The following is a 16993-nucleotide window of genomic DNA, read 5'->3' as shown; positions in this document are numbered from 1 at the left end:
TGCCGCTTAACAAAGTTTTCTGGTTAACAGAGTGCCGGAAAAAAAAGGTTTCAGTGTATTTAGCTTCAGCTTCCTGACATTGGATTTTGGTACGCTAGATTAGAGAGCCTTCTCCTATCAGAAATCCTTCCATATGGGTACTTAGAAACTGCATACTTGTCATTTGCAGTCATTTAATATTCTAAGTTGAAAAGCTAAAAAATAAATAACTTCTTGGACTCTAGAACCATGAAACATTTGTTGCTCTCTATATACTTACTTACTTCTAAACTTTTGTGGAGTCCACATGGATTTCTTCGGTGTCTTATGGGAAAAGGTGAAAAGTTTTAAAATGGCCTCTTTCTTTCTTTGCTGTAGCCAGTGATCTGCTGGCCCAAACTATAACAGACAGAAGTCTGATTTCACCTGCACATGAGACAGTTAGATGTCTAACTGCTGTTGTTTACACATGCATTTTAATCACGGCGGTCATTTGGTGCCCATAGTTGATTATAGGTGAGATAACAGAGGCTTTTCAGGCCTTTAAAAAAAATCTGGCTCAAAGGAATCAAACGGATCATTTTCCAACTAAGACTAGCTGTATCCACTAATGGAGCCTGTCATTTAAATGGAACCCTCAGATTTCCAAAAAGTTCTCAGATTTCAAAAAGATATTCAGTTTATGGCTCCAAACTGTGCTTTTTGTGAGTGTGGCATTTTGATGGAATTAGACCCTGTAAGCAAGAACTGCACAAATGGGTTGTATGAGCTAAATTTCAAGGAAGACACATTTCAAACTTTTTTTACACTGAGATAGGGTTGTTCTTCTGAGAATTTAATGCTCAAGTCAAATAATTTCATTAACCTCAGTAGTCATTGCAGGCCCATCATAGAGTTATATCAGTACTGTATAAACTTTTATAATAATTGATATTATTCCTTTCTGATTCTACACTTCAAGCAGTTACTTCGACAATGTCAAAATAACGTCAAACTGGAGGACGTCTTACTCTGACTCCTGTAACCCTTAATTCATGGAGGAGTAAAGGAAGTCAGAGGAAGAGTGCTCTACTTCAAACTTTCTGCTGTTTAGCCAGTGCCAAAAGCTGAAATAAGCTATTTTGACTTACGCTACACAATTGATGTAGCTCAAGTTGCGTAGCTTATTTCAGCTTTAACCCTGCTTTGTAGACGTGCCTTAGGTGTATAACTCCCACTGATGTCAATGGACATTAGTCATCTATATCTCTGAGGTCCTGGAATCAAGTTCTTATATTACTTAGAACAATGGTGACTCTAAAAACTGTGAGGATAACTAGATAATTTTATCTGATTTTTGTAATAGATAACTCATGAAATATGGAAAAGGGAAGTATTCAGGAATCTAAACTCAGGTGGTTTTGCTTTATTTTATATTGAAATAAAGTCAACACCCATGGTGGTCACTAATAAGAGCTCACAATACAGTATTTTGTATTACCATAAACTATTTTGTAAATTCTCACCACAGTTATTTCGGAGTAAGTTGTGGTAAGGGTGATAAGAGGAATGGGAAGTGACTGTCTATGAAGGAGTCTATAGAAAGGGATCTAGGGGTCATAGTGGATTACAAGCTAAATACAAGTCAACAGTGTGACTCTGTTGCAAAACAAACAAAAAAAAAACCCCCACATTATTCTAGGATGCCTTAAAAGGAGTGTTGTGAGAAGACAAGTAGTAATTATTTGCTTCTACTCTGAGCTGACTAGGCCACAACTGGAGTAATGTGTCCAGTTCTGGGCAACACTTTTCAGGAAAGGTGGAGAAACTGGAGAAGGCTGAAAGAAGACTGAAAACTGGATTTTTAATTTGGAAAAGAGAAGAATGAGAGGGGACATGACAGCAGCCTGTAAGTACCTAAAAGGGAACAAGGAGAAGGGAGAAAAAATATATATACTCTGAGGATAGGACAAAAAGCAATGGGGATTAAATTGCAGCAAGGGAGGTTTAGGTTGAACACTAGGAAAAACTTCCTGTCAGGGTGGTTAAACACTGAAATAAATTGTTTAAGGAAGTTGTGGAATCTCCATCATTGGACAAAGTTAAGAGCAGGTTATACAGAAATCTGTCAGGTGCTTGGTCTTGGTCTTGGTCTTGCCATGAGAGCAAGGGACTGGACTTGACTTCTCAAGGTCCCTTCCAGTTCTAGTTTTCTATGATTCTATGAAGAGTCATTAAATAGCCTCCTGTGTGTATGCCAAAAACTGGAGAAACGAGGAAACATTTAAAAATACAGTTTAAAATTTTTATTTCAGAATGTGAGCGAAGAGAATGTAAAGGACTAGAAAATAAAGAACGATTTATTTAAATCCCCTTACTTGCATAATACTATTTGCATTTATAATATACCCATCTTGAGTCTATGAAAACAAATTAAGATCTTAATATCAAAAGAAAACTCTATCCCAAGCAGAAATAGAAATGGTCACATTCAGATATTTACGGTCAAGCCAAAGCTTGGAATAAAAAGAGGTCTTACTGCCTGCTTGAAAGGTCAAACAAATAAGCTTTTGAGACCAATTCCAGGGCTCAATGCCTCTTCTCCCAAACCTAGCCCAACTATAGCAAATGCATCAACAGTTCTCAACTGTTAACATAACGTGTAAGTTAATCCACTGTTTCAAAGATCACAGTAAATACTTCATATTACAGTCAGAAGCAAGCTGGACTCCTATGTTGAATGTACTTGAAATAGAGCTGGTTGAAATTTAAAAGCCAAGGTCTGAAAAAAAACACAAGCCCATTGAAAATTCCAAGTTCTATTCATTTTGCAAAGCTCAAAATGGACTGACAGCATTTATTTTTTCATGAACATTACTGAAAATACTGTCTATGGATTTTGGTTCCCAAAAATAGTTGTTGGTATGCAATGCTGATAATATATTGAATATAAATTTTCACTAAAGTATAACAAATTTTGCATACAAAAAATTAGAAAAGACAACTGTTTATAAACTTTTTTCATACTAGAAGCCATTTTTCTACAAATCAATTTAGTGTGCAACTACTTTTTGAACTACTGGAAATCTGTTTGTTCTCAAAGAAGCTGTATATTTTTGTAAAAACTTATTGTACACCTTAGAGGTCACAAAAGCATCAGTCTCTACATCTGGTCCACATCTGAAAATAAAAGGTCCCAATTTCATTGCCATACTTAGAAAACAAACAAAACAAACAAACCCACACTCCTGACAATAACTGCTACCTGAAAATACTTTAGAGTTGGAGGAGACATTGAAGTAGCTAGTTATCAGATTCTATGAACGTATATAAGAAAATCACAAAGGAAACGCACAGCAAATCAGTAGTACAAGCCTGGATTCTCAGGAGTGTGCATATTTCTAAATGGGTTAGAGTCTAACAGCATCCTCTTCATCTCTTACGAAGGGGAAAAAAAAATCTATAAAAATGTGGTGGCTATTTCACATGATTGATTTCCTGTGAATTAATGATATAGGTATTGGAGCCCTTTGGTGTTTCCTGTTCTCCATTTCTATGTTCCTAATGATGTTGCTGGGTTACAGTACTAATAGGAAAGTAAACAAAAGCTGTAGCAACAGACGCAGTTCCTGCAGCATCATAATAAGAGCAAAATATTTATCTAAAAATTGACAGAGAATGAAATGTTATTTTCTGGCTTCAGGCTGTGTTTGTTATATTGGCAGTTTAAACATATCTATATCTCTCTATATAGTATATTAAATGGGAGTATCCATTAAGGTTTAAACTGAAGTGCTGAGAAATCCAGACCTTTATCACTATAAGCAAGTGCACAAGTACACACACATCACATGGAAAGCTACATTTTCAGACATGAGTGACTAAACTGCAAAACTGGCGTACAAATAGTGATTGGGGGGGTGAAAATCCACTCCACAGAAGTAACTAGAACAAGGTCTACTAAAATTCTACAAGCATTATTCTGAGTATTTAAAGGGACTTTAGCGAGGCACAGGTTCTAGGCACAAGAGTGAGTTTCACCTTTTTTGCATGAAGATTAGATAATTGTGCAAATAATCCACTCAAATTAACACATGCCAAGTGTGGAGTATTTTAGTAACTCATATTTGAAAATGTAGCTTTAAGAGTTTGCAAGGAGAGCTCATTTGTCATGTAGAAATATAAACTATACAAAATATGGTATGTCACCAATTCTGCACAATTTGCATGTGTAAGTGCCATCAAACATTCCTCCCACGTAATCTCCAGCTCCAGCCTTTCAAGAACTGACTTTGGGCATCTCAGAATGAAATACTAATTAACACCAGCCTTGTATCATAACACTAAACAAGTCTGACAGTTTCAGGGTTCAAGACAGTTTTATGACTCATCAGCTTCTTTAATCACTATCTCTATTAATGTTTACATGATAATTTTTTTCTGCGAACCTCTTGCGATATGATAAATGAAGCACAACATGAGGAAAGACCTAGTGGAAGTCAAAGTGCAGCTTAGCACAAAAAAAGATTAGCAGTTACTACATACTGCTTGGAGCATAAATTTAACACCATCCGTAAGTCTTTAGTGCTTATCAAATAAAACCAGTTTCAATAATCATTTTACAATTTGACAGCTGGATATGCTATATGTTCACGAAGTATTATATATATACACACACAAGGGGAATAAGCATATCCCAATTCTCAGAGGTTTATTATTATATGTTATTTGTATAGCGTGTGTGGGATACTGGTCCCAGTCAAAAATGAGTCCCCTTTCTGTACAAATGTGATAAAAAGAAGGTCTCTCTCACAAAGAGCTTACAATCCCAAGTCTCAGTGTTGCAAAGGTATTCATGTAGCAGACCTCCATGCTGAGTCCCACTGATTTTGATGCAGGGTATCTTTGCAGGGTCAGTTTTACATTTGTAATTTTAATTTGGTTTAAACTACATACTCCTCTCTCATTCAGACGAGCAAACTTTACAAAAGAAGCTTCCTAGAAACAATAAACAGAATATTTTAAGTTATGCCCAAGAAAATGTAATCCATTCTTAAAATTGTATCCATTTTAGAAGAAGAGTCTAATATTTGCCTGCTTGTCAGAACGCACAAGCTAAGTGGAGCCAGGCAGATAACAGAAGGAGGAAATACTAAGGAAAAATTCAGGTACTGCAAAATATGGCTATTGATGATTTAGTAAAAGGTACACTTCTTTCTGAGTCTCTCTCTAAAATAATATATACACAGCATTGTACTGCTGAGGATGATGCCTTCATCCAAGATACAAAATGTAGGTTCTGAGCTCTTCTGGTGTTAAAAAAGTGACAGTAAAATGTCACAGGATATTGGCCACATTCAAATGTATGTATGTACTTTTAGCCTGCCTATCCAAATCCCATGTGATCTCAGTTAATATGGAATTCTTCATTTTCTGTACAAAACTGTTTCAGTGTTATGCTTTATTAGTAAACAGTACCCACATTTCAGCCAAAAGATGGGGATGTTCGTTAGCGGTAGTAGGCAATACAATTCCTATACCTATAGTTTATACAGTGAGTAAGGGGTCATAAAATACTTTGTGATAAGTTGAGTATGTGTGCTGGAAAAATGTACGATCCCTAAAAAGGTGCGATTTCTGCATTTGTATTGCAATTTAGAACAAAACATCATCAATTTACCAGTTGATCAGTAAGCCTTGACTTTCTCACTGTAATAGAATTTGTCCATGGGGAATGGAGGGATTTGTGCATGTCCCTCCCATCAAGGCATGACTCACTCAGCTGCAGGTCTCTGATGGTAGGTGAGTGTTTCCAGAGCTAGTGCTAAGCATAACCAGACTAAGTAAGCAATTACTTAGGATCCCAGCACCTCAAAGGGCCCCCTATGCACTTGTCATTATTTGTTCTGGGGAAAGCACCACCTTTGGGTATCTCTGAGATAAGGAGACAGGGGGCTGTAGACAGGAGAGTTTAAGAGGGATGTGAGGGTGCACCCCTCCACCGTGCCTCAGTGCCCCCTGACTGTCCTCATCTAGCCCCTCTCAGGGCAAGTTACAGTCTGTGTGGGTTGCTCAACATTGGCATGGGGTTCTCTCTACTGCCCTGCTTACCTAGGCTGCCTTGCAATCCGCCTCCGAACCTTGGGCCTTGCTTCCGGCCCCTAGCCCAGGGGAGTCTTGGCTGGCCCTCTCACAGCCCTAGCTGGCTATCCCCAGCTGGTCTCCCTCCTGGGAGCTCCTGCTTCCTCTGCAGTCAGCTCTTCACTCTCCCCCCCGTCTAAGCAAACTGCTTCTTTATATAGCTGCCCACGAGGCTCTCACTTGCCCTAATGGCTTCAGCTGGCCTCTTCAAGCAAACTGCTTCACTAGAGGGCTGTCTACACTGGCCCTTTTCCGGAACAGTGTTCCGGAATAAGGACTTATGCCCGAGCGGGAGCAGAATAGTTTTTCCGGAATAGCGGCTGATTACGTACAGTAGAGCATCGTTGCTTTTCTGGAAATTCAAGGGCCAGTGTAGACAGCTCGCAGCTTATTCCGGAAAAGCGGCTGATTTTCCGGAATAAGTGGCCCAGTGTAGACACGGCCTCAGGGTTTAGCTGATCGCCATATTTGGGGTCGGGAAGGAATTTTCCTCCAGGGTAGATTGACAGAGGCCCTGGAGGTTTTTTGCCTTCCTCTGTAGCATGGGGTACAGATCACAGCTAGAGGAGTCTCTGCATCTTGGGGTCTTCAAAGTATTTGAAGGCTTCAATATCTGAGATATAGGTGAGAGGATTATTCTAGGAGGGGTGGGTGAGATTTTGTGGCCTGCACTGTGCAGGGGGTCAGACTAGATGATCATAATGGTCCCTTCTGACCTTAAAGTCTATGAGTCTATGAGCTGGCCTCTCTGTTTCCAGCCCCAGCTCAGGGCCTGAGTCCTGGTCTTAAAGGGCCAGTGCAGGGCAGGTGCCCTGTCACAAGGGACAACAAGAGATCCCGCCACTGAACAAGATGCCAGGTGAGTATACTAGCTTTTGGTGTGAGCGACTTTGCTTGACTGTTTGAATTTTGATTCTGATTTCAGGTGATTTCCGTTTCAGTTACTGTGGCAGTTGGGATTGTATGTCTGGAAGTGTTTGATCCTTTGTTCCCTTCATTGCCTTTGATCGGCCTCAGGATCAGCCTTCCCTTGTGTGACTAACGAGGGGGGTAGGCCTGACATAGGCGAGCAGGCTTTAAAAGCCAGAGGCAGAGTGATCAGGGGAGCAACGTGGACAGAGGGCTTCAGACAGGGGAGTTTAAGAGGGAGTTGGACAGAGGGAGACCTACTACAGTCAGGAAGACCTGGAACATCTGTGCCAGCACTGTGTGGATGAAGGAGTTTGGAGCGCAGATGGTATTATCTTCAGTCCTTCTTGTCAAAAGTAGGGGCCCAGGCAGAGCAAGGTGCATCCTGTAGGTGAATACCTGGCTGCAAAGATGGTGTCACCAGGAGGTCTTTGACTTCCTCGACCATGGGATGTTATTCCAAGAAGGACTGCTAAGTAGGGATGGGGTTCACCTTTCGAGGAAGGGGAAGACCATATTTGGATGCAGACTGGTTAAACTAGTGAGGAGAACTTTAAACTAGGTTTGATGGGAGCAGGTGACCAAAGCCCACAGGTAAGTGAAGAACATGGGAGATGGGTCAGAAATGAAGGGAGAGTTGACTATAATAGCAGAGAAAAAACAAAGGACAACTCAGAACTTGGAGGCAAGATCAAATCAGTATCTTAGATGCCTATATACAAATGCAAGAAGTATGATTAATAAGCAGGAAGAACTTGAAGTGCTAACACCCCCTCCTCCTCTGATGACATAGTTGGTATCACAGAGACTTGGTGGGATGATACACACGATTGTAATATTGGTATAGAAGGGCAAACCTTACTCAGGAAGGATAGGGGGTGTGGGGGGGGGAAGAGAAGAAGGTGGTGTTGTCTTGTATATTAAAAAAATATACACTTGGACTGAAGTGGAGATGGACATAGAAGACAGATGTGTTAAGTGTCTCTGGGTTAGGTTAAAAGGGGTAAAAAAACAAGGTGATGTCATGCGAGGAGTCTACTACAGACCTCTTACCCAGGTAGAAGAGGTGGATGAAGCTTTTAAAAAAAAAAAAAAAAAAAAAAAACCCACTAACAAACATCCAATGCCCAGGATTTGGTGGTGATGGGCAACTTCAACTATCCAGACATATGTTCAGAAACTAACACAGAAGGGCACAGACTATTCAGTAAGTTCTTGGACTGCACTGAAGGCAACTTTTTATTTCAGAAGGTTGGAAAAGCTACTGGGGGGAAGCTGTTCTAGATTTGATTTTAACAAATAGGGAGGAACTGGTTGAGAACTTGAAAGGCAGCTTGGGTGAACATAATCATGAAATCATAAGAGTTCATGATTCTAAGGAATGGTAGAAGGGAGAACAGCAAAATAGAGACAATGGATTTTAGGTTGGAAGATTTTTGTAAGCTCAGAAAGCTGGTAGGCAAGGTCCCTGGGGAAGAAAGAATAAGAGGAAAAACAACTGAAGAGAGTTGGCAGTTTTTCCAAGGGCCCAAAAGCAAACTATTCCACTGCATAGGAAAGATAGAAAGTATGGCAAAAGACCACCTTGGCTTAGCCAGGAGATCTCGCATCATCTAAAAATCAAAAAGGAGTCACACAAAAAAAAGTGGAAACTAGGACAAATTACAAAGGATGAATATAAGCAAACAATACAGCTATGCAGGGGCAAGATAAGAAAGGCAAAGGCACAAGACGAGTTCAAACTAGCTACAGACAAAGGGAAACAAGAAGACGTTCTATAAATATATTAGAAGCAAGAGGAAGACCAAGAGGAAGACCAAGGGCAGGGCAGGTCCATTGCTCAGTGAGGAGGGAGAAACAAAAACAGGAAACTTGGAAATGGCAGAGGTGCTTAATGACTTCATTTTGGTCTTCATAAAGAAGTCTGATAATGAAGGGATGCCTAATATAGTGAATGCTAGTGGAAAGGGGGTAGGTTTAGAAGATAAAAAAGAACAAGTTAAAAATCACTTTGAAAAGTTAGATGTCTACAAGTCACCAGGGCCTGATGAATGCATCTCCCTTCAAGGAGCTGATAGGAGGCATCTGAGCTGATCATCTCTGAAAAATCACGGAAGGCAGGAGAGATTCCAGAAGACAGGGAAAGGGCAAATATAATGACCAACTATATAAAGGGAAATAAAAATAACCCAGGAAACTACAGATGAGTCCGTAAACTTCTGTGTCAGAGAAGATAAACGAGCAAGTAATTAAGGAATTCATCTGCAAACAGATGGAAGATAATAAGGTAATAGGTAACAGTCAGCATAGATTTATAAACAACTAATCATGTCAAATCAATCAGAGAGCTTTCTTTGATAGGATAACAAGTCTTGTGGATAAGAGAGAAGTGGTAGACCTGGACTTTAGTAAGGTATTTGATATGGTTTCGCATGATCAATAAACTAGGCAAATACAACTTACATGGGGCTACTTATAAAGTGGGTGCATAACTGGCTGACTAACCATTCTCAGAGTAGTTATTAATGGTTCACAATCCTGCTGGACAGGCATAACAAGTGGGGGTCCATAGGGGTCTGTTTTGGGACCGGCTATGTTCAATATCTTCATCAACAATTTAGATATGGGCTTAGAGAGTATGCTTATTAAGTTTGCAGTTGATACCAAGTTGGGAGGGGTTGGAACTGCTTTGGAGGATAGGGTCATAATTCAAAATGATCTGGACAAACTGGAGAAATGGTCTGAGGTAAATAGGATGGAGTTTAATTAAGACAAATGCAAAGTGCTCCACTTAGGAAGGAACAATCAGTTTCACACATACAGAATGGGAAGTGACTATCTAGGAACGAGTTCTGCAGAAAGGGATCTAGGGGTCGTAGTGGACCACCAGGTAAATATGCTGGTGGATACATGTGCAGCCTTTATTTAATTATGTTTACATCCATAAAATACATCTATCATGAATGTTCTGAAGCATCTGATCATCACTTAAAAAGTTTAAGCAATATAGTAGCCAAGTCAGACAAAATTTCACTCACCCTCTATTAAGTTAAAGACTCTGTTAAGCTAATTGCACAACCTTGCAATCTCTTCTTAGAGGAAAGGCCTGAGAGAACAGATAGGATTTGCACTCTGTGTAAGGAGTGCTAAGTGGTTCATGGGTGAAGCACATTTTGAAGTCAAGAGTCCTTCATTGGGAAAACCCTGCCACCGGTCTCAGGCATCTAAGCTCTGTTAATTAGAAAAATGAGATCCTGAAAGATGCTACCCTCCCACTTCACTCCCCAAACAATCCCTAGGCCTTTCAAAAGGGATTCATCCTTCTGCCATACAGCTTCCACCTCAACCCAAGTCTCCCCTCTGTTAGAGTAGGATGATCTTGTACACACTTAGCTCCTGTAAGTGCTCTGGAACCACTCGGAATCAAGTTAGATAGGACTCTAATGCAGTCTCTCCCCCTCAGGGCACACTCTCCATAGAGCATGCCTCCTTGGCTTCAGCATCTCCTGGCTATGACCTTGGAGCAGTCAGTACCCTTGTTCACATCAGGTATCCATGTGGATGGGACGGTTGAGAAAGCATCACATGCCCCACAAAGGGCCATGAGCCCCACCGTTCCAGTCAGCAGTGATTTTCAGCCAGTGGGGTAAAACTAAAAAGTTTATTAGTCATCAGAAACACGGCTTAGAACAGATCTTGTTAGTCCAGAAGTTAGGAATATGCAGCAAAATAGACCTTAGAAGTACCCAGAGCCTAGAATTATCCACCCCTGCCCCCAGAGACCCAAACCAGAAGACTGACCAGCTTAGAATGGTTTAGCCTCGGTCATGCACAGATGTCCTTCTCCATCTTTTTCTCAGGCAAACTGGTCTCGTGGTGTCACTTCTCAGTTTGCTTTCCAACACCTTCAGGTAATTATTAGAGTATGGGCCCTAGCAGTCAGCTGTCAGAATACAGCCAGATGGTAGTCACACCTGCATTTTAAAGGCCTGTTTACAACCTGTTCTCCCACAACCTAGATATTTAAGCAATAAAAGTAAACTGAGGGGCACACACAGTATTCAGAGAAAACATTAAGAACATTCCCACCTCAGCACACCCCTTTCTAATAAAGCTAGAATGATGTGACACAGCCTAAAAAGCAGTAAGGGAATGAAGAGAGCTCAGAGAATATTCCACATTACACTGGAAATGAACACAAATCATCATGTGAGAAATCACCTCGTTTAAAATCCCATCACTTTAGCCCTATATCCTGACTCTGCCAAGAATCAAACTTTAACAAATTCCTTTATATGTACTCTCTCAGCAAATCACTTTCTAATGCCTCACAACCAGTTCAGTAATTAGTATGGAAACACCATATAGTACTCAACTCCCTGGTAATTCAATGAAAAATCTGAACAAAAATTAATATCCCACATTTGAAATCTTAGTTCACTGTCAGTCCATAAGCATTATCAAAAACTCCATTGTTTCTGATGGTCATTTTACTCAGTTAAATCCAGCAGCTGCTCTACATCCACAAATTCCATTGACTTTAGCTGTAGCTGTAGCTACAGCATTTCTAGAAGTAAGGCCTTACTATCACTATTATTCATCTTAGAAATAGATCTTTACTAAAACAGAATCCTCCTAATTTCTCTAAAGGAACTTGGGACAATTGCTTAATTTCTCAAAGTCTGTATTCAGTACCAGAATCTCACAGCTTCATACATCACACTAAGTTGATATCTTGGCAGCTAGTAAAGCCTTAAGATGCATCACTGCAATCAGTTCTACATTCTTCATAAAGCTTTAACATTGGGCCAAATCTTGAACTCTTCTCAGGCAGAATACTCAATAACTTCAGTGGGCATTTTGCCTGAGTAAGGATTAAGGATTAAGGATTTGGTAGATAATTTTGATAGAGAATAAAGCTTTTTTATTGTACAGGTACCACCTTCCTGGTCTGGCACCCTCAGGACCTGACTGGTCCTGAACCAGGGAATTTGCCGCACAATGGGAGGTGAATGCAATGTGTGTGTGGGGGGAGGAGAGGAAAGGGGTCCTGCTTCCCCCTGGCCCCTCAGAGCTCTGCTTTTCCCCAGCCAGCTCCACTCTCACCCAGGACTCTGTTCTCCCCACAGCGCCAAAGGAAGGGAGTTCTACTTAGCTGCCACCCAGGGCTCCACTCTTACGCTGGGGATCCGCTCTCCATGCAGTGGCTGGGGACTTCACTGTCATCTGCAGCTCCATTCTCTTCCCAGTGGCTACGCTGCCACCTGGGGCTCTGTGCTCCTGATGATGGCTGAGGGAAGAGGGCTCTTTTCTCCCCAGCAACTCTGCTACTGCTTGGGGGCTCCGCCATTGCAGACGGTTCCATACTCCACTCCCCGCAGTACCCTGTTGCCACCCGGGCCTTTGTGCTCCACCAAGTGGCTCTGCTACCACTTGGGGATCTCTGTGCTCCTTCCAGTGTTTCTGTGCTCCCTCTGCCAGCATGCTCTCATACAGCAGCCATGCTGCAGCCCTCAACCGTGATAGGAAGCGACGCTCCCCCTCAGGAACCGGGGGCTCTGCGCTCTTCCCAGCCACTCTACTGCCCCGGGGACTCTGTCTTGACCCCTTAGTTTGGCAACAGTTCTGGCGCCAGCTCTACGGCTTATCCTGTGACACTCTTACGGGGGTCACCCGAGGATGCCGGACCAGGAGTGTTTCCGGACTAGGGGAAACCCCGTAATCCAGAGTTTCAACCTGTAATAACTTTCTCAGTTACTCAACATACAAGATATAAGCCACAGAAAGTAAGCAGTGCTTGTTCTCTCCAGAAACATCTCAAACAAGAATCTCTACTCCTTAAATATCATAGTTCTGAAAGCTTAAAAACATTGGACTACAATCCCAAGGGTTTAGCGCAAAATGGAAAGTGAAACCTTTTTCTGGCTCCTGAGCAGCAGGTAAATGTATTTTTCAAAACTGAATTTTGAATCATTTTGGTTTTATAATGAAACTTGTGACAGCTGGGCATGTGATAAACCTTGTGGGTGAAACCATTCCCTGCAAATCCTATTGCATTCAAGCACATACTTAACACGTAGGACTTCATAAAATTCATTGGCCTTGTTTAGAATTTTGTCTTTCCATAATACTGCCTGATCTTTTCATTGCTCATTGATTAGGTTATTGACTTAGTTTGCCCACTTAGGACTCTGCAGATTTGGCAGGCTCTCTCTCAAGATCAGGCCCAGTTTTGTCAGAATTATTACTCCAAGAGCCCTATGGGGACATAGCCATCATAGCAATGCTTATGCTCAGAGAAGATCTAGCATACCTGAAAGTATTATGATTGCAATGATTAGCTCTATAGGTAAAACAATCCAAACCAAGTAAAGCAATGCAATATAAAACGGTCAGAGCTATTACTAAAGTACAAACTCACTATCCCTAGGGATAACTCTAAAGGTTGAGACAGATTCTAGGCTAACTCTGGCATGCTGATAAAGAACTCCAGTGGCTGTACCTTAGCTCTGACCTTGTGCTTTATAGACCTTGTTGGTCTTCCTCATGCATATGTAATCATGGATCTTCTCTCCTTTAACGTTCTCACCCTCATAATCTTCGTGTGCCCTCATTTTATAGGTTAGTGTATTAATTAAGCAAAATGTATTAACCCAAATATCAACTGGATTACCATGGCAACTATTAGCTAATGTTCCCCTACCAAGAATAGTCAAATTGTACAAGTTACCTTCTTGCAATTACTTATGAGCACTCTGCAAGACTTACAATTATGAAAAAAACCAACAAACAAAATCCAATGCCATCTTGTGACTTATGGTCACTATTAGTTTACTTTAATATGTTAACTCTTTGAGTGATAACTTCTATTCTTGCTATTAGGCCTTATGCTAACTGCTGAAACATTCTTATAAGTAGGCCTATAAACAATCCAAATAGTTTACTGTATTTCTGTGATCAAGTTCTTACTTCTATCTTAGAATAGCTGGTATAACTAGAACCCAATATTGTAGCCACGTAATAAACTACAACCGTAAAGCAAAATTTGAAGGGAAGTAAATCACATGAACTGAGACAGTTGAAAAAGTTAATTTAGAGTAGAGCTGGTGAACAATACACAATTTATGAAGTGAATTCAGCCCTTTTTCTTCTTCATGAATTCATCACCAACAAAATGCATTTGGGAGACATTTGTACACTGTCTGAAATTGTTAACTGAATATTTTATACAAACAAATTCCAGCTTGTGGATTACTTGTTAATAGCATATTACAAGTATTCCTTTTAATATTCAATAACCATAACCAAACACTTAAGCTTTGTGACTGGTTATCCCAGTCACAACATATTCTTTTATGTTCCCTCATCAGCTGACCTTAACTTCATAAACTATTTCTACTTATGTTTTATGAGTATATACATCTCAACAATGGTTTAAAAATTCATTTTCCACAAACATTTTAACCAACAAAGCTTTCCACAGATGAATGCTGATCAAAAGCAAGCAATAATAGTCACAAACAGAGCGTAACCAAATTCTCCTTAGAAGTCTCTGTAATTTTTGTGAATAATTTTTCTCTCTAATCTCCCAACCTTAAAATCAGTGTAAACTCATGCCAGCAAATTGTACCTAAATCTACTAAAAAGCCTATTGTACAGTATTACTGAAAGGGAAAGTAAGCCATTTAACTAGGTTCCCACCATACCATTTCATGGATCATGTTGATTAGTTTAAAAGCAAGTGCCAAACCTTGGTTCCACTGAATTCAAAGGAAAATTTCCCAGGTACTTCAAAGTAACCAAGATATGGTATTATATGAAATAAGTGTTTTAGTACTATTGAGAATATAGTGCTTACTCTGAAGGCCCACCTGTCTAAGCACCATTCTTCTTTGTCAAGTAACAATGGTTTAATAAAAGAAGAAAAAGGAGATTTTTCAATAGTAGTGCTATGAGTTAAATAGCATGCAGTTTATAAAAGATACAGGAAAGCAGATATCCTGATTATACATAAACCACATTTACTGAAGTCAGTGACACAATTAGGACATTTCCCTGGAAGATACTTTACCTTTCAACCGAGGACTGTGCACATGCATTCTCTGCAGATGGAGATTTACTGGAACAAATTCTAGTGTCTTTTCTCCTTTACTACAGCTTGATTTGAAGGAAGATCCTGGAAAACAAAAGTTTAAAGAATCATTATCTCAAGCACCCAACAGATGTTGTGTCTTTTTTAAATGTGAGGACAGTACTTGTATGTTAGTGGCAATGTTTAATTTACTTTTAATGTGTAATTGTATATTAAGAAGAGAATGGTTTGCTGTGTCCCAGCATGCATCCATATTCCACTCAACAAAACAGCTTTTAAATTTAGAGAACAATCTAATTTTTATTCCTATCTGACAGACATTTCTGCTGCCTAGAATTGGTCCACAGCATGTTACAAATGCTACCACGGTTAATGTATATTAAGTTTACATTGTGCTAAAAATATAGGGGCATGAAGCTATGACACTATACATTTCCACTAGCAAATGATAACTTTTTTTTTAAGATTAAAAGCAAAATAAATGCACTATTGATCTTTCCAGAAACAGCAAACAATTTTTTTTTAATTGTTCACATTTCAGGAGGAGCCATAAGCCTTCTTTCTTTCTAAAAAGACAATGTGATAATCAGCTACTCACGATGTGCTGAAAAGATCTGAGTATATAACTTCATAATAATCACATCCAAAATATGAGTTGAGTAACTAAGTATAGTTATTTTGAATGTTTCAAGGAACACAGTCAATGCTGGCAGGCCAAAAAGCTAATTTATCCAGATGTTTTTTTGATGGTATGTATATATGATACAGTAGCTTGTAATTTGCCCTTTTTATGCTTGTATGTTCTTGTGATTAGGCACTGTATTGAAAATTATCATTATCTGTAGTGCTTGCTACTCTAGCTTTGATTTTCCAATATTGCATAGGAGTGTGGGCATTTTTTTCATGTGCATTCAAAGTCATTTTGGAAAAAAGACTCAGGAATTATAGCAAAATTAAATTTGCAATTTTAAAGGTACAAGTGATATTTTGAATCTTTAATCCTCTAAACAATAAATATGAAATAATAAACCAGCTTTGCATATATCAACGTATGACCACAGTGACTGCCAAACTTTAGTTTTTTACATGTTAATTTCAAGCATCACACTTCTTTTCTTGTTCTCTCTCTGCACCCATATTCAAATAAAAATGAAAACCCAGGACAAGTTAAAATATGCATTTAATTTTATTCTGCATTACTTATTTAATTGAAAAAGTCTGGGGACACATTTCTGAAAACAACACGTGGAAAGATTAATCCCTTTGTGCAAGAGAAGAATGCAATGTAGTCTACAGGAAAATATACTGAGGTAGAAACAAAATTAAAAATGAAGACAAATAATGGGCGGTAATAATGTATACAGGAACCAATAAATATTTTGTTCTACAGAAACAAATTAATACAAGATATGAAAACGTAAGTGCTTAACTGACAATTTGTAAAAATGAAAGGAGGAAAGATATTATGAAATCGGCATTAAGTTTAGTTTAAAGTGAAGGAAATGCCTGTACAGTTTTGGTTGTGAAGGAAGTAGGAAACACACTAATATTGTCAATGAAAGATGAGTAACCACTACCACTGTGAGAGTAGCTATAAATCATCAACAGAGGTTTCCTCCTGATTCCAAGATGTCAGATATTTGGTACTGGTGCACTTAATCAATGAAAAACAGTTGGTGGTAATTCTGGCATACCGTACAAGTCTAGCAGTTATTATGGAAGACATACCAATAACTTTACAGGTTTCAGTTTTTAGACAAGACTGTAAAAAGATTCAATTTGACAGTAATCAATGTCTCAAAAGAAGCACTTAGCATCTCACAGTATCTGGCTTTAAGACATCAAAGAATACTTTTGCATATATAATTGATATAACGTAGAAAGAAAATTTGA

At 39.4% G+C, this 16993-nt stretch overlaps 1 protein-coding gene across 4 annotated transcripts in view; it reads right to left on the bottom strand.

Annotated features, from left to right (window-relative positions):
• INPP4B (inositol polyphosphate-4-phosphatase type II B) overlaps positions 1–16993 on the bottom strand; it is a 478846-nt gene that overhangs the window by 118637 nt on the left and 343216 nt on the right. For all 4 annotated transcript variants that reach the window (XM_075929897.1, XM_075929896.1, XM_075929898.1 and 1 more), the window contains one exon: positions 15080–15184. In XM_075929897.1, the coding sequence (XP_075786012.1) occupies positions 15080–15184 (105 nt within the window). The remainder of the gene's footprint in view (positions 1–15079; positions 15185–16993) is intronic.

This window comes from Pelodiscus sinensis, chromosome 5 (assembly GCF_049634645.1).
Source record: "Pelodiscus sinensis isolate JC-2024 chromosome 5, ASM4963464v1, whole genome shotgun sequence".
Taxonomy (NCBI): Eukaryota; Metazoa; Chordata; order Testudines; family Trionychidae; genus Pelodiscus; species Pelodiscus sinensis.
The sequence above is the reverse complement of the archived record's forward strand: the minus strand, read 5'-3'. Positions and strand labels throughout refer to the sequence as shown.